At 43.8% G+C, this 26764-nt stretch overlaps 1 protein-coding gene and 1 pseudogene across 2 annotated transcripts; one reads left to right on the top strand and one right to left on the bottom strand.

The window, feature by feature from the left end:
• Positions 1-1192: 1192 nt before the first annotated feature.
• Positions 1193-20799, bottom strand: LOC311139602 (dyslexia-associated protein KIAA0319-like; annotated as a pseudogene). Its single transcript has 17 exons — positions 20748-20799; positions 11876-12534; positions 9967-10138; positions 9722-9804; positions 9548-9623; positions 6837-6969; positions 6250-6443; positions 5886-6051; positions 5626-5774; positions 5203-5354; positions 4932-5070; positions 4631-4790; positions 4244-4380; positions 3863-4009; positions 3664-3754; positions 1444-1535; positions 1193-1350 (listed from the first exon to the last, which is right to left on the bottom strand). The product of its transcript is annotated as a dyslexia-associated protein KIAA0319-like (transcript).
• A 2029-nt stretch (positions 20800-22828) lies between these two features.
• Positions 22829-26547, top strand: LOC311140170 (tyrosyl-DNA phosphodiesterase 2-like). Its single transcript, XM_084175114.1, has 6 exons — positions 22829-23131; positions 23392-24195; positions 24598-24689; positions 25219-25337; positions 25586-25756; positions 25839-26547. The coding sequence occupies exons 1-6, from the start codon at positions 23100-23102 to the stop codon at positions 26142-26144; spliced, it is 1524 nt and encodes a 507-aa protein (XP_084031240.1). The 5' UTR covers positions 22829-23099; the 3' UTR covers positions 26145-26547.
• Positions 26548-26764: the final 217 nt, after the last annotated feature.

Genomic DNA, 26764 nt, shown 5'->3' with positions numbered 1-26764 from the left:
TTACTTATCAATACCATCCGTCCTCTTCTTAACCCTTGAACTGTGGGTCCTGACCGTCCTGTCAATAATTTGTTTGCACTATACTTATGTAATCAGACATTCTCTGACACTGAATTCAGGAAAACATTTTCAATCATTACTCAAAGGAATTACTGATTGAAAGCATGTTACCCACCATGTTAAGGTTAGATAATAGATCTTACCATGGGAAGGAAGAAAGGATGCATTGCCAAATACTTGGATAGAATAGGGTCTCTGTCAGCCACAGGCTTATGGTGAATAGTGCAGTTTGGCACCTTTATGGATTGTCCCATGAAATGCCTGGTTCTGTTTATTCGGGCCCATTTACAAGACCATTATGCTTATTTAGCATAAAGAAGCTTTAAAATGAGAAAGATACCAAAGCTATACAACTAGTTTGGAGGACAAGTCTGCAAGCTCAATACAGTAGTTCAAATACAGTAAAATGCTGTGTTGTATTGTGTCAAAGTCCAAGACACTCATAGAGAGAGATCACAGATAAATTGAGTTAGATTCTGATTAGCATCACAAGATGGACTTTGGGTACTGAACGTAAGAATTATGAGACTTTTCCCAAAATGTGCACTCAAGCCATTTTGACAAATCCAATTTGTCAAATAATTTACAGGAGCGGCATCAGGCGCTCACAACCAGGGTTGGGCTTGTCTCCATTTCCTATAAAATAATGACAGTAAAACACCTTTAAATCTAAGACGTGTCATTCTCGGATAACAAGGCAAAGTTGAAGGTCAGTAGTAGTCGGTAGACTAGTATGCATAATGGGTAGTTGTATGTACATTCACCAATCTGGTTATCTGTAGAAGTATGTGAGGCCACATAACCTCACTGTGTTCCTCACAAAGAGCACCTTCATCCTTGTGTCGAGTCATTCAAACAGTCTGTATGTATGTAAACTTCCCCAGAATTAGGTGATGCCCAACTCTAGTCCACTACGGCCCTTGGATTTTCACATTTCCCTGGTGCTGAGTTGTCCAATGAATGTCATAGAAAGTACAGACCTGGTCGAAACCAGTATTTGAATAGAAGACGAGACCGAAAACAAGCAGTCACTATTGCACTCGAGGACTCGAGCTGTGCACCCCGGCAATAATCGCAAAAGTGGGTTTCACTCATGTTGTCCGATAACCACCCCACTTCAGTGTGTTCCTGCTCATCCGAAGGTGTTCCCATTGCGGGCAGCCTGAGCGTTGGTCCGGTTTCTGCTCCGGACCGGTCGGTCGCGGCTGAAGATGGTATCCTGGTCACTGTCCAACTCTGACTCGGACATCATGAGGCTGGAGTTGTGCTCCGTGCTCCTGTGTTTGATGTCTGAGAAGGGGACAGACCGGGTAGATCATGGCAGGGTCACCAAACTTTACAGGAAATGTTTGAAATGTGTTGAATGAAAAAGAAGACACTTACTGTATTTGGGCCTCAGCTCCATTTTCTCCTGTTCGTCCATATTGTCCAGTATAGTGTACTTAGTTTTCTTCCTGACCTTAGTGCGCCCCCTCCTAAACATAACAAAAACCCACATTTCTATTAAAGGTCCAATGCAGCCTTTTTAAAATCTCTATAACAAATACTTTTTGGGTAACAATTAAGTACCTTACTGTGATTGTTTTCAATTAAAATGGTCAAAAATAAACAAAAATTGCTTCTTAGCAAATAGCCATTTCTCAAGCAAGAATTTAGCTAGGACTGACTGGGATTGGTCTGAGTTGGGGAGGGGGAAACTGAAAACATGCTTTTTTGGCAGAGCGGTGGTGAGCTCTCTTTCTTATTGGTCTATTAACCAATTTACCGCCTGGTGATGTCACCAGGCAGGCCAAAACTCCATCCCACCAAAACAGGCAGAAATTTCAGGCAGTCTTTTCAAACAGCTCTTACACTAAAAGGGCATTATCTTCACAATTTCAAAGTATTATACCAACCTCATAGTGTGGCTATACTGTATATACAGTGGGGAGAACAAGTATTTGAAACACTGCCGATTTTGCAGGTTTTCCTACTTACAAAGCATGTAGAGGTCTGTAATTTTTATATCCTTCCAGAAAATCACATTGTATGATTTTTAAGTAATTCATTTGCATTTTATTGCATGACATAAGTATTTGATACATCAGAAAAGCAGAACTTAATATTTGGTACAGAAACCTTTGTTTGCAATTACAGAGATCATACGTTTCCTGTAGGTCTTGACCAGGTTTGCACAAACTGCAGCAGGGATTTTGGCCCACTCCTCGATACAGACCTTCGCCAGATCCTTCAGGTTTCGGGGCTGTTGCTGGGCAATACGGACTATCAGCTCCCTCCAAAGATTTTCTATTGGGTTCAGGTTTGGAGACTGACTAGGCCACTCCAGGACCTTGAGATGCTTCTTACGGAGCCACTCCTTAGTTGCCCTGGCTGTGTGTTTCAGGTCGTTGTCATGCTGGAAGACCCAGCCATGACCCATCTTCAATGCTCTTACTGAGGGAAGGAGGTTGTTGGCTAAGATCTCGCGATACATGGCCCCATCCATCCTCCCCTCAATACGGTGCAGTCGTCCTGTCCCCTTTGCAGAAAAGCATCCCCAAAGAATGATGTTTCCACCTCCATGCTTCACGGTTGGGATGGTGTTCTTGGGGTTGTACTCATCCTTCTTCTTCCTCCAAACACGGCGAGTGGAGTTTAGACCAAAAAGCTATATTTTTGTCTCATCAGACCACATGACCTTCTCCCATTCCTCCTCTGGATCATCCAGATGGTCATTGGCAAACTTCAGACGGGCCTGGACATGTGCTGGCTTGAGCAGGGGGACCTTGCGTGCGCTGCAGGATTTTAATCCATGACGGCATAGTGTGTTACTAATGGTTTTCTTTGAGGCTGTGGTCCCAGCTCTCTTCAGTTTATTGACCAGGTCCTGCCATGAGGTTCTGGGCTGATCCCTCACCTTCCTCATGATCATTGATGCCCCACGAGGTGAGATCTTGCATGGAGCCCCAGACCGAGGGTGATTGACTGTCATCTTGAACTTCTTCAATTTTCTAATAATTGCGCCAACAGTTGTTGCCTTCTCACCAATATGCTTGCCTATTGTCCTGTAGCCCATCCCAGCCTTGTGCAGGTCTACAATTTTATCCCTGATGCCCTTACACAGCTCTCTAGTCTTGGCCATTGTGGAGAGGTTGGAGTCTGTTTGTTTGAGTGTGTGGACAGGTGTCTTTTATACAGGTAATGAGTTCAAACAGGTGCAGTTAATACAGGTAATGAGTGGAGAACAGGAGGGCTTCTTAAAGAAAAACTAACAGATCTGTGAGAGCCGGAATTCTTACTGGTTGGTAGGTGATCAAATACTTATGTCATGCAATAAAATGCCAATTAATTACTAAAAAATCATACAATGTGATTTTCTGGATTTTTGTTTTAGATTCCGTCTCTCCCAGTTGAAGTGTACATATGATAAAAATTACAGACCTCTACATGCTTTGTAAGTAGGAAAACCTGCAAAATAGGCAGTGTATCAAATACTTGTTCTCCCCACTGTATATAAAACACAGGAAAATCACATTTTTGACTGCACTGGGCCTTTAACAAACAGCTATTCATACAATCTATATAGGACATTCCGGTGTGTCTGAGCAAGAAAGGAAAAGTCACCTTTTGCAGCAGTAGACACACGCGCAGTTGACTGTCACGATGAGGACAATGACCATGAAGAAGGCCAGGATGAAGTAGAGAACCCGCCACTCTGCCAAACAGAAGAGAGAAAGGACTGGCACTGTGAATGTAGCATCTCACAGCAGACGGGGCAACAAGTATATCATCCTCTCAGGACCGATGAATGAACATAGCTCACCACAGTTGCTCTCTCCATCGCCAAAGAACCGGCGAATGAGGTTCTCTGTCCAAAAGGGGTCACAGACACACTCCTTGGTGATTGGGTCACACGTCCCACGGCCCGAGCAGCGTAGCAAGCACACTGAGTGGGATGTGGGATGAACACCAATACACAAACATGATCAGCATATACCAAGGCAGAGGACAAAGACAGACAGCCTTCTTAGTCACCAAGTGATGAGATGTCATCTAGTCTACTTTCATCTCTCTCATGTAATATAATCAGAGATGGTCTATAATGTTGCTATAACATTGTAACAGGCTTTGATATAATGCTATCCACTATAATACAATATGGTATGATAAGGTAAGATGTGGTGTTCTGTGTTGTGGTACTCACTGACTGTATCCACTCGAAGGACTCTGAAGAGCAGGTAGTCAGTCTTCTCCCTCAGCAGCTGATCACGCAGCACACTGGCCAGTTTAGGACCAGGGACTGGCCCCTCAGGACCCTGCACTGAGAACCTCAATACTGTGCTACACACACACACACACACACACACACACACACACACACACACACACACACACACACACACACACACACACACACACACACACACACACACACACACACACACACACACACACACACACACACACACACACACACACACACACACACACACACACACACACACAGAGAGAATACACATGAACAATGTAATAATACAATGTGTAAGAAAAGCATGTTTGTCTTGTATGTGTTTGCTGCATTGGGCAGTACCTGAGGTCTGAGTGTCCCCTTAAGCCCCTGAGGTGGATGTCATTGTCCAGGACGTGGAGCAGTGCGGCCAACTGTCTGAGCACTGTGTCCCTCTGAGACACACTCACCTGGGCCACCGCCACCAACATCTCCACTTCTACCTCCTCACGTCCACCAGGGTCTGTGGACACACACACACACAGTCTGAGGACATACATACTCTGTCAGAACACACATATGCTGTATGTGCTGTTCAGCTCTTCCTCCTAATGCTCATCATGGTCCGTGGGGGGACACAGTCTGAGAACACACACACATCTACCTGACCGCACTTCCACGGTGGCTGTGGCGGTGCTGCTGCGTCCCTGGGTGTCTGTGACACGCAGCTGGAACAGATAGGTCCCCTCCACCAAGTTGGCCAGATACAGGGAGGCCTGCTGCTCTGAACCATACAGCACGTCCTGGGGGAACGACAGGACAGAGTAGTTCCTACCTTACAGTCGTTCCTACTTTCTACCTGTTTAGCTAACAGCATATTACAAGTTCAAACTATATTTACCATATACCTAAGTATCAAGACTCCTCTCACTCACCCCAGCAGCAGGGCTCTGACTGTCCCGGACCCAGAGGAAGTGCACCTTGGCTGGGTCACCATCCGTCACTGAGCCTCTGAGCACCAGGGAGTTGTTGGGCAGGGTGAGGGTGTGGCTGCCACTGGCATGTGCTACAGGGGAAAGGCTTCTGGCTGAGGGAGGATGGACAGCAGGCTTTAGATGAATGCCATCATACTCAACCAGCCTTGGTGATGATGTCTCATATTGCTGTGTTTGAAGCCTCATGAGTGTTCTGTTAGCAGGTTGATGTTTATTGTCATTAATTATTGTTAGGGTTAGGCATTAGCGTTAGCAGTGTGGTTACGGTTAGGTTTAAAATCAGATTGTATTACTTTGTGCCAGCTAGTAACTACTCTGCAGAGCTGCCTCCATCCCAATAAATGCCAACCTGTGTTTCCTTACCCTCTTGAACCCTGACTGTGAGCAAGGCACTGTCTGTCAGCCCTTCCTGGTTACCCACAGTCAGCCTAAATGTGTAGCGGCCCGCTCTGAGGCCCGTTACTATGGCTATGGCCTTGTCCACACCCTCTGTCCTTGACCCTGGAGGACCACTACAAAACAACACAGAAAATGACATTGTGAGAAGGCTCTTCAGCTTGTTCTTCATATCTTTATAGACTTTTCTGGACTCAACCTTTGACCTATATGAACAGCGTTGGTACCTGATGGTGTCCCAGTGGTAGCTGGTGACGGCGTGGTCATCAGTGCTGCTGCTTCCGTCCAGGGTGACGCTGGTCACTGGGAGGGTCAGCTGCATGTTAGGACCCACTACAGCCACAGGGGCTCTGTTGGACTCCTTGACCTCAGCTATGGGGGTGATTTTGTTCTCTATGGGACAGAGAAAAACAGATCATTTGTTGAAACATGTCCTATGTATGTTTTGATACCCTTGGCTTTACCTTGGGTTTACTACTAGGTGGAGTAAGGTAAAGGTATGCCTGAGGTAAACTGCCTGAGGACAATCCAATGTTGTAGAACGTATCTGATACTCTGTTATAATCTTAATAGTGCCTTTATGTCATTTACCTGTCTTCTGAGTGGCAGAGGCACTGACAGAGGAGGTGGCTGCAGTAGGGTCAACCTGCCTGTGGGCCAGGGTAGCAGCAAGGCCAGGGCTGGAGGTGGGAGTGAGGGTATGGCTGGGGTAGGGCAGTCGGTCATTCTCCACCACTGTAGCTGTGGTGGAGTCTGACAACCCGTCAGAATCTATAACGGTCAGCCTGGAAAGAATCAAGATGAATCCAGCTACTCTTGTACGCTTGTATTGTAGTGGTGGGGGAAACATTGATGGTAATGTCTTACACAGAATCTATGTCACATTTCCATGAGGCTTCATTTTAAAAGTCAACTAAGGTTTTTTATAGGGAAGATATAACTACCTAAAGGCAGAAAACCTTTGGTCCTGTATTCCTGTTAGTTAAACACCAACTATGATTAATAGAGACCACACACTGTAACTATTAGTGCAGTCTGACCTGTGTGCCATGATAGAGCAGCATACCAAAACGATTTAATTTATTTTTTCCATTCATTATTTGAATTTCAAGCCTTGAATTGACTGCGATGAAACTGAATTGGATCCCAACTCTAGGCCGCAGAGGTTCTATCCATACCTGAACGTGTACTCCCCAGGGGCAAGGTTGGATAGGTTGAGAATCTGTGTGTCCAAGAAAGCTCCAAGCTCTATGGATGGACCTCCAACCTGCTCCCAGTGATGGCTGATGATCACTCCATCATCAGTAATCTCTGTGGGGGACCATCAAACACAAGATCGTCATAATATAGGCCAAATCTATTCTGTAAACGGACGCACATAATATCTTATTAGGTGGGTGCTTGATAGAATCTGTAGTCTAATTGAATAGGACCTGCAGACTCAAATTCTCCAACAGATTTAAATACTGGCTAACGTTATTGAAATACAGCAGTAAGACAATGTTTAGACCCAAACCAGATCTTCATTTTCGATTGAAACATTGTTTTTGTTTCACATCAATAAACGGTGGAGCATTTAAGTGTGCAGGCCCTAATTGCTCTTAGGCCAGTATTTTGATATTAGACTAAACTCCTTTATCTGTAATGTTGATTCATCTGTCAGATACTACTGCTCTGGTGACAAGGGAGAAGACTGCCCTCTACTGATTCATCAACACCAAGTCCAGTAGCATCTCCACGTCCACAGGGGAACATTTCTCCTTACCATTTCTCATTTTGGGGGACTGTCATAATGATAAATATTTAGATAATACATTAACCAAACAGCTAGGCCAAATTATTTATTGAGGTTGTTACAAACTTGGAAAAGAAAAAACACACTGATGCGAAAAACATTTCTCGATTATGTTTTTTGCGGGGAGGGGAGGTGGGGGGGTTTAATGAATATAGTCTTACATTTACATTTTAGTCATTTAGCAGACACTCTTATCCAGAGCTACATACAGGAGCAATTATGGTTGTGCCTTGCTCAAGGGCACGTCAACTGATTTTTCACCTAGTCGGCTCAGGGATTCGGTTACAAATTATTAAATTACACGATATCTGAAACAGATATTTTATTTTGTTTACAATAATACAGTAAATTATTATTATTATTATTTATTTTTTTATGGGGGTATATCAGCTTAATATTGCAGATTGTAACTTCTATCAATGTAATTGTCTGCATCACTTCCAATCCCCCATGTTTTTTATATATATACTCCCCTTTATTACTTTTCAACCCCGCCATCCTTTCCCTACTTGGGGTAAATTAGTGAACAACAATGCCCAGGCCTCTACTTCCAGCCTATACTTACTATCTACACCTTATGGACACAGTCAATTTTACATGAATTCTATTTATTTTATTTTTTTTTGCTCCTGAACTTCTTCTACTCTCAACCTCTCCGATCATTTATACGATGTTTAGAAGTAGAATATGCACGCCACGATGGAAATGGCCGCTTCACCGTTGCCCTCTTTTATTGTGATGTTTTGTTCTAGTATCCATTTTTTTCAGTATTTGACATGATTTATTTTAAAATGCGACCCTAATGTTATGTTAAAGTAGTCTAGCTTGGCCTGAAAGCCATTCTGTAAAATATGCTCTAATGTTCATTAGGAATACCCCAGAAGTCCTCACAGAGTATTTATATATCAAGCAAACAGTGTGTATTGTCGCTATAAGAAATACTGTAAAATCAGCTTGTAAACTCAATTAACATTTTCCCTACTTTTCATATATCTAAGTCAGAGGAGAATCACAGGCTCCAAAGTGACAGTGGCGAACATGTCAAATCTCTGGTCTCCAAGGGTAAAAGTCACAGCTCCATCTCTTGGCTCAAAAGGCCAAGCCGCTCACAGTGACCTGAGCCACCTGTCAAAGCCCCAAAAGGCTAAAGTCCGATATGAGTCCATCCTGCTTGTTGACCCCAGCAACCCCAATGCAATCAGGATGATCCTGAGGAAGGTTGGTTGTCCAGGCTCTTCTCAGAAGGATTTGTCATGTCCTAAGCCATCCCAGCAGGCCTCACAGTGTCCAGTCCTGTCCCAGAGTGCTGTTTAGCATGTGGAGGGCAGTGCCAATCAGGTGCCTGGCCACGTTTCCTGCCCACTGACAGAGAAGCAGCTGAACAACATAACAAAGAAAGAAATGAAAAGATTGGAAGGCTAAAACATGTTATAAAAATAAAGGAACTGGAAAAGAAATGGAGTCAGCTGCAGAGGCCTAAATGGATCTTCAATCTCCTCAAGTTGCGACGGTGTGAAACCCGTCCGTGGCAGCACCTGACTGAAGACAACAGCCAGCCAGATTGAAGGGGGCTCTGCTAGTACGTCAGATAAGGCGTCTAGCAACAAGGGGCAAAAGATAAGAGCCAGCCAGATGGAACAAGGAAGCTCAACCTGTACCCCAGGGGAGTCTGGCAGGGGACAGAAGAGAGCAGCCAGCCAGATGGAACGAGTAGAACTCAACTCCAAATCCAAATCCAAACGCTTCTTCAATATCCCTCCCAGCCAGAAGAAATCTAGAGTCATTCATTTTTACTCATATGCATTTGCACCTAGCCACATAGCCAATCACACATACGTACGCAAGCACTAACAACATTTGCTTTTCAGTTTAGGTTTGCAGCATCTATTCGTTTGAAAATAAAAGTTTACATTAACCACACACAGTCAGTGTGTAGTATTTGTATTCATATAAGTGTGTTTTATGGTACATTGGAGCTGTGACTCCAATCATTCATTTGATGTGTTTATCTATTCTAGAATGTAGGCCTACTCTAAAAGTAAAGAGTAAAATTATGGTAAGGTTAGTCACCATCCAAAGCCAACTATTTCATACAGCTGCCGTTGATGATGGTTGAGCTGGCAGGAAGTGACACGACCTGGGTTACTGGGAGGGTGACGGCTTTGGGGGTCTAATATTCCATCCATTAGGACTGTCAGCAATGTGTGACTGCTGTGTACCATTTCTAATCAATCCAGAAAATAAACTTCAGATCATGCTTGTAAAAACCCTTGTGTTTGTGACTGTACCAGTTTGGGGCTCTGGGCTGACGGAGGCTACCAGCTCCACCGTGTCCCTGGGCAACGTTAGCTCTACAGGATTGTCAGATTATACAGAGACAAGAGATTGGGAATAAAACAAGAAAATATGAGATAGAAACAGGTTATGTAACAGGGAGAACAAAGACTATGAAAGACTACCTACAATCACCAATAAAGGTAAAATATCCAATGAACAAAACCCTACTGCAGTACCTGTCTGTGTGGATGTGGTCAGTGGTACAGTACTGGACAGATGAGATGGGGCTTCAGTGGGATGGGAAGTCCTTATTTGGCTCGGTTGGGAGGAGTGAACACTGTCATTCTGTGGTTTGGGCATGAATGTTGGCCCTGAGCTGGCCAAGGATGTGTTCTGTAGTTCACTATCCTACAATGAAAACACAACAGCAAATATATTAGTATTCGTATTAGTAAATGAAGACTCTCTAATATAGAATCTGTATTGCTCATTCCCAAATTAACACTCTCTCTAAATCACCCTCCTGGGAATGGCTGACAAGCCTACATTGGCAAGAGAAGCTTTATTGACTAAAGTATGTCCTATCCTCAAAGGAAATGTGAAGGGCAGGTGCGCTGAGTGACTGTGATTACAGAGCAATTGAGTCAGCAAAATGCCACTGTAATAACACACACATATATGCAGACTGTCAGCTGGGTGACCATTTATCACACCTCAGGGAAGTAACCCTATTTAAAATGTCCCAGCTGTCTTTACAGGAGATATTTCCAACTGTCTGCCTTAATTTAGACATACTGCTTTTCCATGGCCAGTTTGTCCACTAATTGTGAGCTATCTAAATCCTAATCGCTGTATTGGATCAATGGAACATAAAACATATATTTCCTGACAAACATGTACAGTGGGGAAAAAAAGTATTTAGTCAGCCACCAATTGTGCAAGTTCTCCCACTTAAAAAGATGAGAGAGGCCTGTAATTTTCATCATAGGTACACGTCAACTATGACAGACAAATTGAGGAAAAAAAATCCAGAAAATCACATTGTAGGATTTTTTATGAATTTATTTGCAAATTATGGTGGAAAATAAGTATTTGGTCACCTACAAACAAGCAAGATTTCTGGCTCTCACAGACCTGTAACAACTTCTTTAAGAGGCTCCTCTGTCCTCCACTCGTTACCTGTATTAATGGCACCTGTTTGAACTTGTTATCAGTATAAAAGACACCTGTCCACAACCTCAAACAGTCACACTCCAAACTCCACTATGGCCAAGACCAAAGAGCTGTCAAAGGACACCAGAAACAAAATTGTAGACCTGCACCAGGCTGGGAAGACTGAATCTGCAATAGGTAAGCAGCTTGGTTTGAAGAAATCAACTGTGGGAGCAATTATTAGGAAATGGAAGACATACAAGACCACTGATAATCTCCCTCGATCTGGGGCCAAGGAAAGAAAAAATGAATGGGGCCATGTATCGTGAGATTTTGAGTGAAAACCTCCTTCCATCAGCAAGGGCATTGAAGATGAAACGTGGCTGGGTCTTTCAGCATGACAATGATCCCAAACACACCGCCCGGGCAACGGAGTGGCTTCGTAAGAAGCATTTCAAGGTCCTGGAGTGGCCTAGCCAGTCTCCAGATCTCAACCCCATAGAAAATCTTTGGAGGGAGTTGAAAGTCTGTGTTGCCCAGCGACAGCCCCAAAACATCACTGCTCTAGAGGAGATCTGCATGGAGGAATGGGCCAAAATACCAGCAACAGTGTGTGAAAACCTTGTGAAGACTTACAGAAAACGTTTGACCTGTGTCATTGCCAACAAAGGGTATATAACAAAGTATTGAGAAACTTTTGTTATTGACCAAATACTTATTTTCCACCATAATTTGCAAATAAAATCATTAAAAATCCTACAATGTGATTTTCTGGAAATTTTTTCTCATTTTGTCTGTCATAGTTGACGTGTACCTATGATGAAAATTACAGGCCTCTCTCATCTTTTTAAGTGGGAGAACTTGCACAATTGGTGGCTGACTAAATACTTTTTTTCCCCACTGTATGTGGTCCTCATAATGCCTGCAACCCTATCCATGCCATAATTTCTTGTTGCGTCATGATTCCTGCCCATTGTTCCATCTGACACTTACTTTCTTGTTTTCAGGTGTATTGCCAGACATGGGGTCAATGGGGGGTGCCCCTTGGCTGACTGTCGCCCCAGTGGAAGGACTGGGCAGGCTGCTCTCAGCCCCTTCTGTTGCAAATCCCAGCCCCTCTAGCCTGCCTTCACTTTCCGATAGGTTGAAACCATCCCTCCCTTCCAATGCTGCAGGCCAATCTGGAAGATCCCCACCCTTATCCTCAGGGCCAAGTTCACTCTCAGGGTATTCCAAATCCATCCCACCTGGGTCACCAAAATCCGTCTGGGGCCCATCTAACAGGGCTAGGTCCTTCAGGGCCTCTATGTCCCCAGAGGGGCGGGGCCTCCAGCGACTGGGGTATGCCTCCCCCCTGACCAGAGACTGGAGCAGCAGGGTCTGGGGGGGTCCTCTCTGCAGGAAGGCCATATAGGAATCAGCTCCGGGTCTCTGTCTGGGCTGGCAGTTCTCCCGATGCTGGCAGCTGAGGATGTAGCAGCGACGCTCAAACAGCCAGGCCAGGTTACAACCGGGCAGATCACAACAGGCCCCGGCACACTGCGCCAGAGACGACACTTCCGGCACCCGCAAGATATTGCTGCTCCTCAGGGCCGGGGAGACCACAGCCTCTGAATACGTCGCCCCCTGCCAGCACTGGGACGCCGCTGCAGCTATGGTACAGAGCACAGAGCACAGAGATACGGTTGAAGTCGGAAGTTTACATACGCTTAGGTTGGAGTCATTAAAGCTAATTTTTCAACCACTCCACAAATTTCTTGTTAACAAACTATAGTTTTGGTAAGTCGGTTAGGACATCTACTTTGTGCATGACACAAGTAATTTTTTCAACAATTGTTTACAGACAGATTATTTCACTTATAATTCACTGTATCACAATTCCAGTGGGTCAGAAGTTTACATACACTAAGTTGACTGTGCCTTTAAAAAGCTTGGAAAATTCCAGAAAATGATGTCATGGCTTAGAAGCTTCTGATAGGCTAATTGACATCATTTGAGTCAATTGGAGGTGTACCTGTGGATGTATTTCAAGGCCTACCTTCAAACTCAGTGCCTCTTTGCGTGACATCATGGGGAAATCTAAAGAAATCAGCCAAGACCTCAGAAAAAAAATTGTAGACCTCCACATGTCTGGTTCATCCTTGGGAGCAATTTCCAAATGCCTGAAGGTACCACGTTTATCTGTACAAACAATAGTACGCAAGTATAAACACCATGGGACCATGCAGCCGTCATACCGCTCAGGAAGGAGACGCATTCTGTCTCCTAGAGATGAATGTACTTTGGTGCGAAAAGTGCAAATCAATCCCAGAACAACAGCAAAGTACCTTGTGAAGATGCTGGAGGAAACAGGTACAAAGTATCTATATCCACAGTAAAATGAGTCCTATATCGACATAACCTGAAAGGCCGCTCAGCAAGGAAGAAGCCACTGCTCCAAAACTGTCATGAAAAAGACAGACTACGGTTTGCAACTGCACATGGGGACAAAGATCGTAGTTTTTGGAGAAATGTCCTCTGGTCTGATGAAATAAAAAATAGAACTGTTTGGCCATAATGACCATCATTATGTTTGGAGGAAAAAGGGGGTGCTTGCAAGCCGAAGAACACCATCCCAACCGTGAAGCACGGGGGTGGCAGCATCATGCTGTGGGGGTGCTTTGGTGCAGGAGGGTCTGGTGCCCTTCACAAAATAGATGGCATCATGAGGAAGGAAAATTATGTGGATATATTGAAGCAACATCTCAAGACATCAGTCAGGAAGTTAAAGCTTGGTCGAAAAAAATGGGTCTTCCAAATGGACAATGACCCCAAGCATACTTCCAAAGTTGTGGCAAAATGGCTTAAGGACAACAAAGTCAAGGTATTGGAGTGGCCATCACAAAGCCCTGACCTCAATCCTATAGAAATTTTGTGGGCAGAACTGAAAAAGCGTGTGCGAGCAAGGAGGCCTACAAACCTGACTCAGTTACCCCAGCTCTGTCAGGAGGAATGGGCCAAAATTCACCCAACTTATTGTGGGAAGCTTGTGGAAGGCTACCCGAAATGTTCGACCCAAGTTAAACAATTTAAAGGCAATGCTACCAAATACTAATTGAGTGTGTGTAAACGTCTGACCCACTGGGAATGTGATGAAAGAAATAAAAGCTGAAATAAATAATTCTCTCTACTATTATTCTGACATTTCACATTCTTAAAATAAAGTGGTGATCATAACTGACCTAAGACAATACATTTTTACTAGGATTAAATGTCAGGAATTGTGAAAAACTGAGTTCAAATGTTTTTGGCTAAGGTGTATGTAAACTTCCGACTTCAACTGTATATTTTTTTTTTATTTCACCTTTATTTAACCAGGTAAGCCAGTTGAGAACAGGTTCTCATTTACAACTGCGACCTGGCCAAGATAAAGCAAAGTAGTGCAATAAAAACAACACAGAGTTACATATGGGGTAAAAAAAAAAAAAAACATAAAGTCAGAAATACAACAGAAAATATATATACAGTGTGTGCAAATGTAGCAAGTTATGGAGGTAAGGCAATAAATAGGCTATAGTGCAGAATAATTACAATAGTATTAACACTGGAATGCTAGATGTGCAAGAGATTATGTGCAAATAGAGATACTGGGGTGCAAAAGAGCAAAATAAATAACAATATAGGGATGAGGTAGTTGGGTGGGCTAATTTCAGATGGGCTGTGTACAGGTGCAGTGATCGGTAAGGTGCTCTGACAACTGATGCTTAAAGTTATTGAGGGAGATAAGAGTCTCCAGCTTCAGAGATTTTTGCAATTCGTTCCAGTCATTGGCAGCAGAGAACTGGAAGGAATGGCGGCCAAAGGAGGTGTTGGCTTTGGGAATGACCAGAGAGATATACCTGCTGGAGCGCAGACTACGGGTGGGTGCTGCTATGGTGACCAATGAGCTAAGATAAGGCGGGGATTTGCCTAGCAGTGATTTATAGATGGCCTGGAGCCAGTGGGTTTGACGACGAACATGTAGTGAGGACCAGCCAACAAGAGCGTACAGGTCACAGTGGTGGGTAGTGTATGGGGCTTTGGAGACAAAACGGATGGCACTGTGATAGACTACATCCAATTTGCTGAGTAGAGTGTTGGAGGCTATTTTGTAAATGACATCGCCGAAGTCAAGGATCGGTAGGATAGTCAGTTTTACGAGGGCATGTTTGGCAGCATGAGTGAAGGAGGCTTTGTTGCGAAATAGGAAGCCGATTCTAGATTTAACTTTGGATTGGAGATTCTTTATGTGAGTCTGGAAGTTGAGTTTACAGTCTAACCAGACACCTAGATATTTGTAGTTGTCCACATACTCTAGGTCAGACCCGTCGAGAGTGGTGATTCTAGTCGGGTGTGCGGGTGCTAGCAGCGTTCGATTGAAAAGCATGCATTTAGTTTTACTAGTGTTTAAGAGCAGTTGAAGGCTACTGAAGGATTGTTGTATGGCATTGAAGCTCGTTTGGAGGTTTGTTAACACAGTGTCCAATGAAGGGCCAGATGTATACAAAATGGTGTCGTCTGCGTAGAGGTGGATCTGAGAGTCACCAGCAGCAAGAGCGACATCATTGATATACACGGAGAAAAGTGTCGGCCCAAGAATTGAACCCTGTGGCACCCCCATAGAGACTGCCATAGGTCCAGACAACAGGCCCTCCGATTTGACACACTGAACTCTATCTGAGAAGTAGTTGGTGAACCAGGCGAGGCAGTCATTTGAGAAACCAAGGCTATTTAGTCTGCCAATAAGAATGCGGTGGTTGACAGAGTCGAAAGCCTTGGCCAGGTCGATGAAGACGGCTGCACAGTACTGTCTATTATCAATCGCGGTTATAATATCGTTTAGGACCTTGAGCGTGGCTGAAGTGCACCCGTGACCAGCTCGGAAACCGGATTGCATAGCGGAGAAGGTACGGTGGTATTCGAAATGGTCGATGATCTGTTTGTTAACTTGGCTTTCGAATACTTTCGAAAGGCAGGGCAGGATGGATATAGGTCTGTAGCAGTTTGGATCTAGAGTGTCACCCCCTTTGAAGAGGGGGATGACCGCGGCAGCTTTCCAATCTCTGGGGATCTCAGACGTTATGAAAGAGAGGTTGAACAGACTAGTAATAGGGGTTGCGACAATTTCGGCGGCTAGTTTTAGAAAGAAAGGGTCCAGATTGTCTAGCCCAGCTGATTTGTAGGGGTCCAGATTTTGCAGCGCTTTCAAAACATCAGCTGTCTGAATTTGTGTGAAGGAGAAGCGGGGGGGGCATGGGTAAGTTGCAGCAGAGGGTGCAGAGTTGGTGGCCGGGTTAGTGGTAGCCAGATGGAAAGCATGGCCAGCTGTAGCAAAATGCTTGTTGAAATTCTCGATTATTGTAGATTTATCGGTGGTGATAGTGTTTCCTAGCCTCAGTGCAGTGGGCAGCTGGGAGGAAGTGCTCTTATTCTCCATGGACTTTACAGTGTCCCAAAACTTTTTGGAGTTAGTGCTACAGGATGCAAATTTCTGTTTGAAAAAGTTAGCCTTTGCTTTCCTGACTGCTTGTGTATATTGGTTCCTAACTTCCCTGAAAAGTTGCATATCGCGGGGGCTATTTGATGCTAATGCTGTACGCCACAGGATGTTTTTGTGCTGGTCAAGGGCAGTCAAGTCTGAGGAGAACCAGGGGCTATATCGGTTCTTAGTTCTGTATTTTTTGAATGGGGCATGTTTATTTAAGATTGAGAGGAAATTACTTTTAAGGAACAACCAGGCATCCTCTACTGATGGAATGAGATCTATATCCATCCAGGATACCTGGGCCAGGTCAATTAGGAAGGCCTCCTCGCTAAAGTGTTTTAGGGAGCGTTTGACAGTGATGAGGGGTGGTCGTTTGACCGCGGACCCGTTACGGACGCAGGCAATAAGGCAGTGATCGCTGAGATCCTGGTTGAAGACAGCTGAGGTGTATTTAGAGGGTATGTTAGTCAGGATGATATCTATGAGGGTACCCATGTTTACGGATTTAGGGTTGTACCTGGTAGGTTCGTTGATAATTTGTGTGAGGTTGAGGGCATCTAGCTTGGATTGTAGGATGGCTGGGGTATTAAGCATATCCCAATTTAGGTCACCAAGCAGTACAAACTCTGAGGATAAATGGGGGGCAATCAATTCACATATGGTGTCCAGGGCACAGCTGGGGGCTGAGGGGGGTCTGTAGCAAGCGGCAACAGTGAGAGACTTATTTCTGGAAAGGTGGATTTTTAGAAGTAGAAGCTCAAACTGTTTGGGCACAGACCTGGATAGTATGATGGAGCTCTGCAGGCTATCTCTACAGTAGATTGCAACTCCACCCCCTTTGGCAGTTCTATCTAGACGGAAAATGTTATAGTTGGGGATGGAAATTTCAGAATTATTGGTGGCCTTCCTGAGCCAGGATTCAGACACTGCTAGAACATCAGGGTTGGCAGAGTGTGCTAACGCAGTGAATAACTCAAACTTAGGAAGTAGACTTCTGATATTTATGTGCAAGAAACCAAGACTTTTGCGATTACAGAAGTCATCAAATGATAGCGCCTGGGGAGTAGGAGTGATACTGAGGGCTGCAGGGCCTGGGTTAGCCTCTACATCACCAGAGGAACAGAGGAGGACTAGAATAAGGATACGGCTAAAGGCTTTAAGAACTGGTCTTCTAGTGCGTTGGGTACATAGAATAAAGGGGGCAGATTTCCGGGTGTTATAGAAAAGATTCAGGGCATTATGTACAGACAAGGATATGGAAGGATATGAGTAAAGTGGAGGTAAACCTAAGCGTTGGGTAACAATGAAAGAGATAGTATCTCTAGAGGCATCAATTGAGTCGGTCTCTGAGTGTATGGGGGGAGGGACAAAGGAGCTATCTAAGGCAGGTTTAGCTAGGCTGGGGGGTCTACAGTGATATAGTACAATTAGAAATAACCGAAGCAACAATAAACTAACCATGTTTGGGCTGAGGCTAAACATAAACAGGATGTAGTACCGTAAAAAGGAACAGTCCAGCAGATATCAGCTGTATAGCTGAGTTATCATAAGGTCCGGTGGTGAAGCACTTGTGAGTAAGAGGCCACGGATAGCGTGTGCTAGCGGGCCAGGGCTAGCCGATGGATGGAATCTTCGTGGTTAACGTCGTAACCACATCAGACGATTTCGTCGGCAGACCAGTCGTGTAGGATCGGCGGGGCTCGGTGTCAACACTAGGTGGTCCCGTCCGGTTGACAGAGAGGTAGATAGCCGGGAGATGGGCCTAGCTCAGGATGATTAGCCAGACCACAGCGTCCGTTTTGTTGTAGCCAGCTGGTAGCGATGAATCCGGAGTTAAAGGTCCAGTGATTCAGTGATTCCGGCGGAAAAACTGATATGTTCTGGGTCGATAACGCGCTGTGCAGACTGGCCGAATATCCGGTGATCAATGTCCAGTGATTAAAATTAATCCCGCGGAAAAAAATCCAATGTTCTGGGTGAAACACCGCTAGCTGTGGCTAATAGCAAGTAGCTAGTTAGCTGGCTAGCTAGTTTCAACTGGAGATTCTAGATTCTAGATAAAGGTAAGTCAAAAATAGAATCCGTTCCACATTGAGTGAGGCGGGTTGCAGGAAAGTATATTTTGTAGAAGGATGAAAAGTCTGATAGGGAAATATGTACGAAAAATACAAAAAAACAGGGTATTTACAGGCTATTTACAGACACACGACAGAAACAGGACTGCACTACTTCGCCATCTTGGAATGGTAAAACAGGTAAAACAGCTTTTGCTTATACAGTGGCTTGCGAAAGTATTCACCCCCCTTGCCATTTTTCCTATTTTGTTGCCTTACAACCTGGAATTAAAATGGATTTTGGGGGGGGGTTTGTATCATTTGATTTACACAACATGCCTACCACCTTCAAGATTTTTGTTTTTGTGAAACAAACAAGAAATAACACAAAAAAACTGAAAACGTGCATAATTATTCACCCCCCAAAGTCAATACTTTGTAGAGTCACCTTTTGCAGCAATTACAGCTGCAAGTCTCCTGGGGTATGTTTCTATAAGCTTGGCACATCTAACCACTGGGAATTTTGCCCATTCTTCAAGGCAAAACTGCTTCAGCTCCTTCAAGTTGGATGGGTTCCGCTGGTGTACAGCAATCTTTAAGTCATACCACAGATTCTCAATTGGATTGAGGTCTGGGCTTTGACTAGGCCATTCCAAGACATTTAAATGTTTCCCCTTAAACCACTCAAGTGTTGCTTTAGCAGTATGCTTAGGGTCATTGTCCTGCTGGAAGGTGAACATCCGTCCCAGTCTCAAATCTCTGGAAGACTGAAACAGGTTTCCCTCAAGAATTTCCCTGTATTTAGCGCCATCCATCATTCCTTCAATTCTGACTAGTTTCCCAGTCCCTGCCGATTAAAAACATTCCAACAGCATGATGCTGCCACCACCATGCCTCACTGTGGGGATGGTGTTCTCAGGGTGATGAGAGGTGTTGGGTTTGCACCAGACATAGCGTTTTCCTTGATGTCCAAAAAGCTTTGCAGCTCCTTCAGGGTTATCGTTGGTCTCTTTGTTGCCTCTCTGATTAATACCCTCCTTGCCTGGTCCATGAGTTTTGGTGGGCGGCACTCTCTTGGCAGGTTTGTTGTGGTGCCATATTCTTTCCATTTTTTAATAATGGATTTAATGGTGCTCCGTGGGATGTTCAAAGTTTCTGATATTTTTTTATAACCCAACCCTGATCTATACTTCTCCACAACTTTGTCCCTGACCTGTTTGGATAGCTCCCTGGTCTTCATGGTGCCACTTGCTTGGTGGTGCCCCTTGCTTAGTGGTGTTGCAGACTCTGGGGCCTTTCAGAACAGGTGTATTTTTACTGAGATCATGTGACAGATCATGTGACACTTAGATTGCACACAAGTGGACTTTATTTAACTAAATATGTGACTTATGAAGGTAATTGGTTGCACCAGATCTTATTTAGGGGCTTCATAGCAAAGAGGGTGAATACATATGCACGCACCACTTTTCCATTATTTATTTTTAATACTTTTTTGAAACAAGTTATTTTTTTCATTTCACTTCATCAATTTGGACTATTTTGTGTATGTCCATTACATGAAATCCAAATAAAAATCAATTTAAATTACAGGCTGTAATGCAACAAAATAGGAAAAACGCCAAGGGGAATGAATACTTTTGCAAGGCACTGTACTTTGCTTATATTTAGTAAAAGTCAGCAATAAAATCAGGTTGTTTCACAGTGGGAAGAGTCACCTTCCAACATGCTCCACTAAGGCATCAACCAGATGGAACCATTAAACGGAGGAAAACAAGCATGAATTATTCAGCGATCACTTCACTGATACTGTTAGCCTAGGTATACTCACATCTTAGCTCTCAACAATTTCAGCTGATAACTGAGGGAAAAGGCATCAGCTGCTTTCTTTGTGTTACTGAACACCACACAATGGGCAGTGTATGATAATGAATAAATTGACTCAATAACAGCAAATGTAATTATTCTGCTGCTCTCACAAGGGGATATTGAGTGCACAAGCAGATCCTGGTAAACATCACCTAAATATACTGCCACTCTTAGAATGAATCAAAAAGCTTTTTGGAGGTACTTAAAGGGCACATTTGGGTTCATTATCCTGTTACTAATTGTTCATTTTAACCCCTGAAAAGCATCTCTCAGTGAAACCATTGTCTTTTTGACCATATCGGAATCAGAAACTCAATACAAACATGACTGCTGTTTGTTAACTTTATGAATGCTACAACACAACATAGAACACACAGCAGAAATATTCATTTAACATGAGGTACAGTCACAAGAACATCATTTTAAAGATGTGCCCAACCTTCCACATAGTGCAGGATGAGATAGAGAAGCAGGTGAGCTCCTGTCTGCATGATGCACCGGACAGACTGATCTAAACCTGGAACACGGAAGAAATCACAGACACATTACACATTGTCTCAGATAATAATAATAATAATGATTATAATAACATAATAATGATAATAATAATGCTAATAATAACATAATAATTATAATAATGATAATGATAATGATAATGATAATAATAACATAATAATGATAATGATAATAATAACATAATAATAATAGTGACAATGATAATGATAATAATAATAATAATAATAATAATAATAATAATAATAATAATAATAATTACACATCACCTACTGTACCTACCAACGACCATTTTGATACTCACTCACAAAAGCAACATGGACTCTCCTACCCACATAGATTGACCGTCAGTATCCTCCTGCCTCATGTTGAGTGGATCGTGTGTGACTCAGTGTAATGCCACGTGCCACCTTGGCAAGGATGACACAGCACCTCTCTCTGCCCATACCTCCCATGGTGGACTCTACTGAACCTGTTACTACTGTCACCCTGCTGTGTGTTTACTGGTCTGTTGCTTCTGCTTACTGTGTAGGTAAACAATGATCATATATTTATGTTGTTTCAGCTAATTGTTAAGGGTAGTCGCTAGGATAAAGTGTGATTCTAATATAGGGCTACAGATCAAGGGTCACTGTTGGTTACTGTATTTGAACTCAGGACAAAGCACTGCATGTGAACTCAGGATTGATCCCATTATCTGTCTTTTGCATACCATGCTGAGAAAGTCACTGAATAAGTTCACACCATATAAGGCTCTATAAATAACGAATTAATGAATACATTACTTAATCATGAGTAAACCTAACATATTGGTAATGTGTGGTCGCACTAAAACACAACATCCAATAATGTCAACAAGCTGATTTCCTTTACTTTCTCCCCATCCCTTATATTATAAAACGCTGTTTCAGCACCAAGGCCAGCGACTCCCCTCGGCGAAATAGGTGGTGGAGAAAAAAGGTTTCATGAGGCCTTTGATGATGACGCAACCAACTTTTTTCTACACTGGGGTCTGCTACACAGTATTCTAGAGGCTAACATCATTAGCCTACTAATCTCACGGTTGTTGAGGGGATAACATGGTTCGAATGTGTAGCCTACAACAGGATATCGAATTTAAATAGAAACTACTGAGCAAGCCAGAGCAGTTCAACTATTCAAAGCAGCCCTCCAGCACTGTGACTGCTCATACAGCACTTGAGAAAGATGTAGCTACACGCGAGACACTCACCAAGGATGAAGGGTGCAACAATGTATCCAAATAGCGTTAGAAGTTAACGTCTTTGTTCCAATCGATAAGACAAATTATGGTGGCATTTTGTAGAGTGGGTGTAATTTCCCGGCGTTCACACACTGTGCACTCGAAATACGCCTAGCTCGACTGGGTTGCTACAGTCTTGTTCATGCCAGCTACTGCACCACCCTTCTCCACTGCTCCCCTCCTGCTGTTCCCGGTAGACATCCTTTGTAGCTCTTTTGGGCGCAGCCGGGTGGGGTGGTAGTGTCTCCTGAGGCAATTTGCTCTGCAGCTGAGCAAAATGAGTGCGCACTGGTATTCGGGGAAAGGCTACTCATGTCATGCTGCTCACCATCCCTGTCTGGCCGCAGTGGCTTGCCGTCCATGCCAGGGGAGGGAGTGTCGCCAGCGGGATATATGAGGGGAGGGGGACGATATGTCTTCAATATATACCGAATCATTTAATGTTCAAAGATAAAAATGAACCTTATGGGTATGGGCATATTCGACATATAAGCCATCATCACCATTATACCTATTGTTATTATTATTATTATTTACTACTTTTTTTAACCCATACATTTATTGCATTTTCTATCAACAGAGTTGGTACATAAATGCACACAACAACAACAAACAATTAGAACAGCTATTATTAATATTATTATTATTATTATTATTATTATTATTATTATTCTGCCGTTGTCGGGTCACTTTCAGTTTCACCCAATGACTGCGTGGTTTCTCTAGAGAGGGGGCGTATTTACGAAGAATCGAAATCAACATTTACAGACTGAACTTCCACTGCAATCCACGGTCCGTCATGAAAATAGCTTTATTTATTTTTGTAGTCTGAATTTGAAGATCCGCATTACTATATAGCATGTAGGCTTAAGTAAGCACCCTAACTTACATGTCACCTTATTTGGAAAGGACCTGTAGGCCTACTCTGTCAGTTGGGAGTAAGTGGAGCTGAATGCAGTTTGTTTTTGTGCCTATGGGTGAAACAGCTATGTAAAAGTGAAAATAAGGTGAACAGCGATGGGGGACAAGCAACAAGACTCAGTGGAAAGGTAAGTGACAAGCCACATAGGCTCTGTCGGTGGGGGCACGGTGTTACAACACCTGGTTTGTGGTGGGTTTGATTCCTGCACGAGCCACATACAGTACTGAATAGTGTTAGCGATCGCTTTGGATAAAAGAAAGCATCTACTAAATCAGTGGCCATATTATTATAGGTGTCTGGCATTTTGTAAAGTCAGTTTATTTTCCCATTCATAATTGATTAACTAACACCTCTCTTGTGATCCTCTTATGACACCTACATAAACAGGCCAGCAGATGGCAATAAGAACCAGACGAGTGACTCCCTCCAACAGGTTACAGCCCCTGGAAATTCCAAGGAGAGAAAGAAGAAGAGAGGAAAGAAAAAGAGGAGTGCCGAGAAGATGGAGGACAAGGAGGGAGAGATGGGCAAATCTGCCCCATTGCTGTCTGTCCTGGTTCAACCACAATCAGAGAAACCTAACCCAGCCCAATCCCCATCAGTGCAACCTGACCCACCCTTAGGGCAATCTAATCGAGAGAAACCCAAACCAGAGCAACCCAAACCAGCACAACGTAACCCTGCCCAACCACCTACAGGGCATCAAAACCCAGCCACGCTCCCTTCAGTGCTACCCAGTCAAGCCCAACCAGAGCAACCCAATCCAGTGCACCCTAACCTAGCCCAACCACCTATAGACCATCTTCCCCTAACCCAGTCAAAGGACCAGCCGCCTCAAGCCCAACCACACCCAGATCAGGGTCCTTCAACACGGTTATCCACAGATCAGTCATCTCCACAGCAGTCTTCACCAGATCAGCCAGATCAGTCATCTCCACAACAGTCATCACCAGATCAGCCACATCAGTCATCTCTAGACCAGTCATCACCAGATCAGTCATCTCCACAACAGTCATCACCAGATCAGCCAGATCAGTCATCTCCACAGTCATCACAGTCATCGCTAGACGAGGACAAACCTAAGAAAAAGGGAGACCCAAACAAACTCACCCTTCTGACCTGGAACATAGACGGCCTGGACCTGGACGATATCAAGGAACGTCTCTCAAGGCTACTGGACTACCTGATCGAGTGAGTCACATCAACACACAACACATTTCGTCATATAGTCATTAGGATGAGAAGTTGTGTGTCATTCCCGTAACCCACCCTCCCACTGAGTGGAGAGAAGCTGTGACCAATCGGAGGGAGACAGTCGTCACAGTTAATACGATTTTGGCCTATTGCTTTTGAAGTCTGTCCTAGATTCATCTTCTGCACAATTTTCTCATTCACTTTTGTCACGGAGTAAAGGCTTTTTACCCTCCCTTTTAAAACTGCACATATTAACCTTTATTATTCATCAAAAACAATGTTATTTTTTTCATGAACTGCCTGGTCAAGTCACAGAACAAAATGATATGTTTACGAGTCATTAAACAACATCTTAGGCTGTGAAATGTGTTGATTTCTCATGTTCTTTCTCCCTTGAAGGTACCATCCTGACATTGTGCTACTGCAAGAGGTTATTTCACCAATTTACCAAGTTTTACAGCAGGTTCTGAAGCCATATCATGTGTTGCCGGGTAAGCAATAACGTTATAAAAACCTTTTCAGTCATTATCCTCGGGCTCCCGAGTGGCGCAGCGGTCTAAGGCACTGCATCTCAGTGCTTGAGGCGTCACTACAGACCCCCTGGTTGGATTCCAGGCTGTATCACAACTGGCCGTGATTGGGAGTCCCATAGGGCGGCGCACAATTGGCCCAGCGTCGTCCGGGTTTAGCCGGTGTAGGCCGTCATTGTAAATAAGAATTTGTTCTTAACTGACTTGCATAGTTAAATAAAGGTAAAATAAAATAAAAAATTATAAAGTCTTGTATTTTGAGAGCATTTCTAGCTTTTCTTTGGCCAGATTTTTTACATCTAAATAAAATAAAATATTTATCCGGGTGGGTCGCAGCACACATCCGTTTTTCTTTAATAATATTTTTTTAAATAATCAATCTCTCAGTATGACATCAAAGCTGTTGTGGATTATATGACTGTAATTATGTACTTATATGACTGTGTTTATGGTTAGCCTTCCTGTGTTATGTTGATATGGTCCATCCCAGGTAGTGACAGAAGCTATTTCACTGCCATACTGCTGAGGAAGTCCAGAGTTCAACTTCTAGAGAGTAGCATAGTGAATTACCCTACCACAAAGATGAGGAGAAACCTGCTTATGGCCCATGTAAGAACACTCTCTGTACCTTGCTTTATCTTTTCCTGTCGTCTCTCATTCCATCAAATGTCATTAAGTAATGGAAAATGTGCACAGATATTCAAGTTACACATGCAGATCTCAAGTTACACATGCAGATCCCAAGTTACACATGCAGATCTCAAGTTACACATGCAGATCTCAAGTTACACATGCAGATCTCAAGTTATGATTCTACCCTTACTCAGTGTCTCTCTGCTGTCTCTGGCGTGGACCAGGTTTCTTTCCTTGGCCATCCACTGTGTGTGATGACGTCCCACATGGAGAGCATGAAGCCCCAATCCCTGGAACGCCAGAACCAGCTGAGGACAGTGTGGAAGACAATGAGGGAGCAGCCCCAGGACCACAACGTCATCTTTGGGGGAGACACCAACCTCAGGGACTGGGAGGTGAGACAGGGAGAGAGGGAGCGATGTGTTTGACATGTACATCATGTGTGTATGTCTGCAATGTGTCTGTGTATGTTTCCAGGTTAAGAACCAGGGTGGTCTACCTGAGGGCATCTGTGATGTATGGGAGTACCTGGGCCAGCCGGAGGACTGCCGGTACACCTGGGACTGTGTCACCAATGACAACAACGACCTCCCTTTCCCTGCACGCCTGCGCTTCGACCGCCTCTTCCTGAGGCAGGCCGGCAAGGGGTCAAAGGTCAGCCCAGATGGCATGACCCTGGTGGGCTTGGAGAGGTTGGATGACTGTCAACGCTTTACCAGCGACCACTGGGGTCTCCTCTGCACCTTCGTCATGAAACCTCTCAGTCAAGCAACACCTGAATGATACAAAGGGAACAGTTCGCTGTCCATGTCATGTCAGCGCTAGTCAACCTGGAACAGCATAGAAATCTTTGCCCATCTTCTTTATGTACATTGGGAGATTTCGAGATTTAGACCTTGGAACGAACAGGATTATGGGCACAGCAATACTGATTAATGACTTCAATTTCTATGTTTGGCAACTGCTGGTGTCCCAAGGCACACTTTTCATTTATCCAGACACATATTTGTCTGCGCCAACAGGTTATGTACCCCATTCAAGGGCACATTCATACAGTCTCTTGACTTGGAAGCAGAAACTATATTGGCTACGCTCCAGGGTACAGTATCTGATTATTTTATATCACTGTTTTAAACATCAAAGCAGCTACAAGCCAATTTCACAATAAACACATTTTGTTCCAGACCCACTTTGATATTACTTTCTATGTCATTTTAATTTGCAAGACTGTATTGTTTTAGAGAACAGTTTATTAACTTGCTGTTACTGTAACAGATCTCTACCATTTTGCACTCACAAAGTGAACTTGTCGTGTAATAACAGCCTTAACCAACCATTCAGTAAAAATAGCACAGAAGAACCCCCCCATACAAAACATTTTCCAACTCCAAATTAATGAAGTT

This window comes from Coregonus lavaretus, assembly GCF_964263955.1.
Source record: "Coregonus lavaretus genome assembly, chromosome: 13".
NCBI classification, from domain to species: domain Eukaryota; kingdom Metazoa; phylum Chordata; class Actinopteri; order Salmoniformes; family Salmonidae; genus Coregonus; species Coregonus lavaretus.
Note: the sequence above shows the minus strand (reverse complement) of the source record. Positions and strands in the feature narration are given on the sequence as shown.

What these genes read in the sequence shown, in the direction of transcription:
- LOC311140170 (XM_084175114.1), top strand. Translation starts at nt 23,100, where the DNA reads ATGGGGGACAAGCAACAAGACTCAGTGGAAAG. An exon ending in CTACTGGACTACCTGATCGA is followed by an intron (nt 24,196 to 24,597) that starts GTGAGTCACATC and finishes TCTCCCTTGAAG; the next exon opens with GTACCATCCTGACATTGTGC. An exon ending in GCCATATCATGTGTTGCCGG is followed by an intron (nt 24,690 to 25,218) that starts GTAAGCAATAAC and finishes GGTCCATCCCAG; the next exon opens with GTAGTGACAGAAGCTATTTC.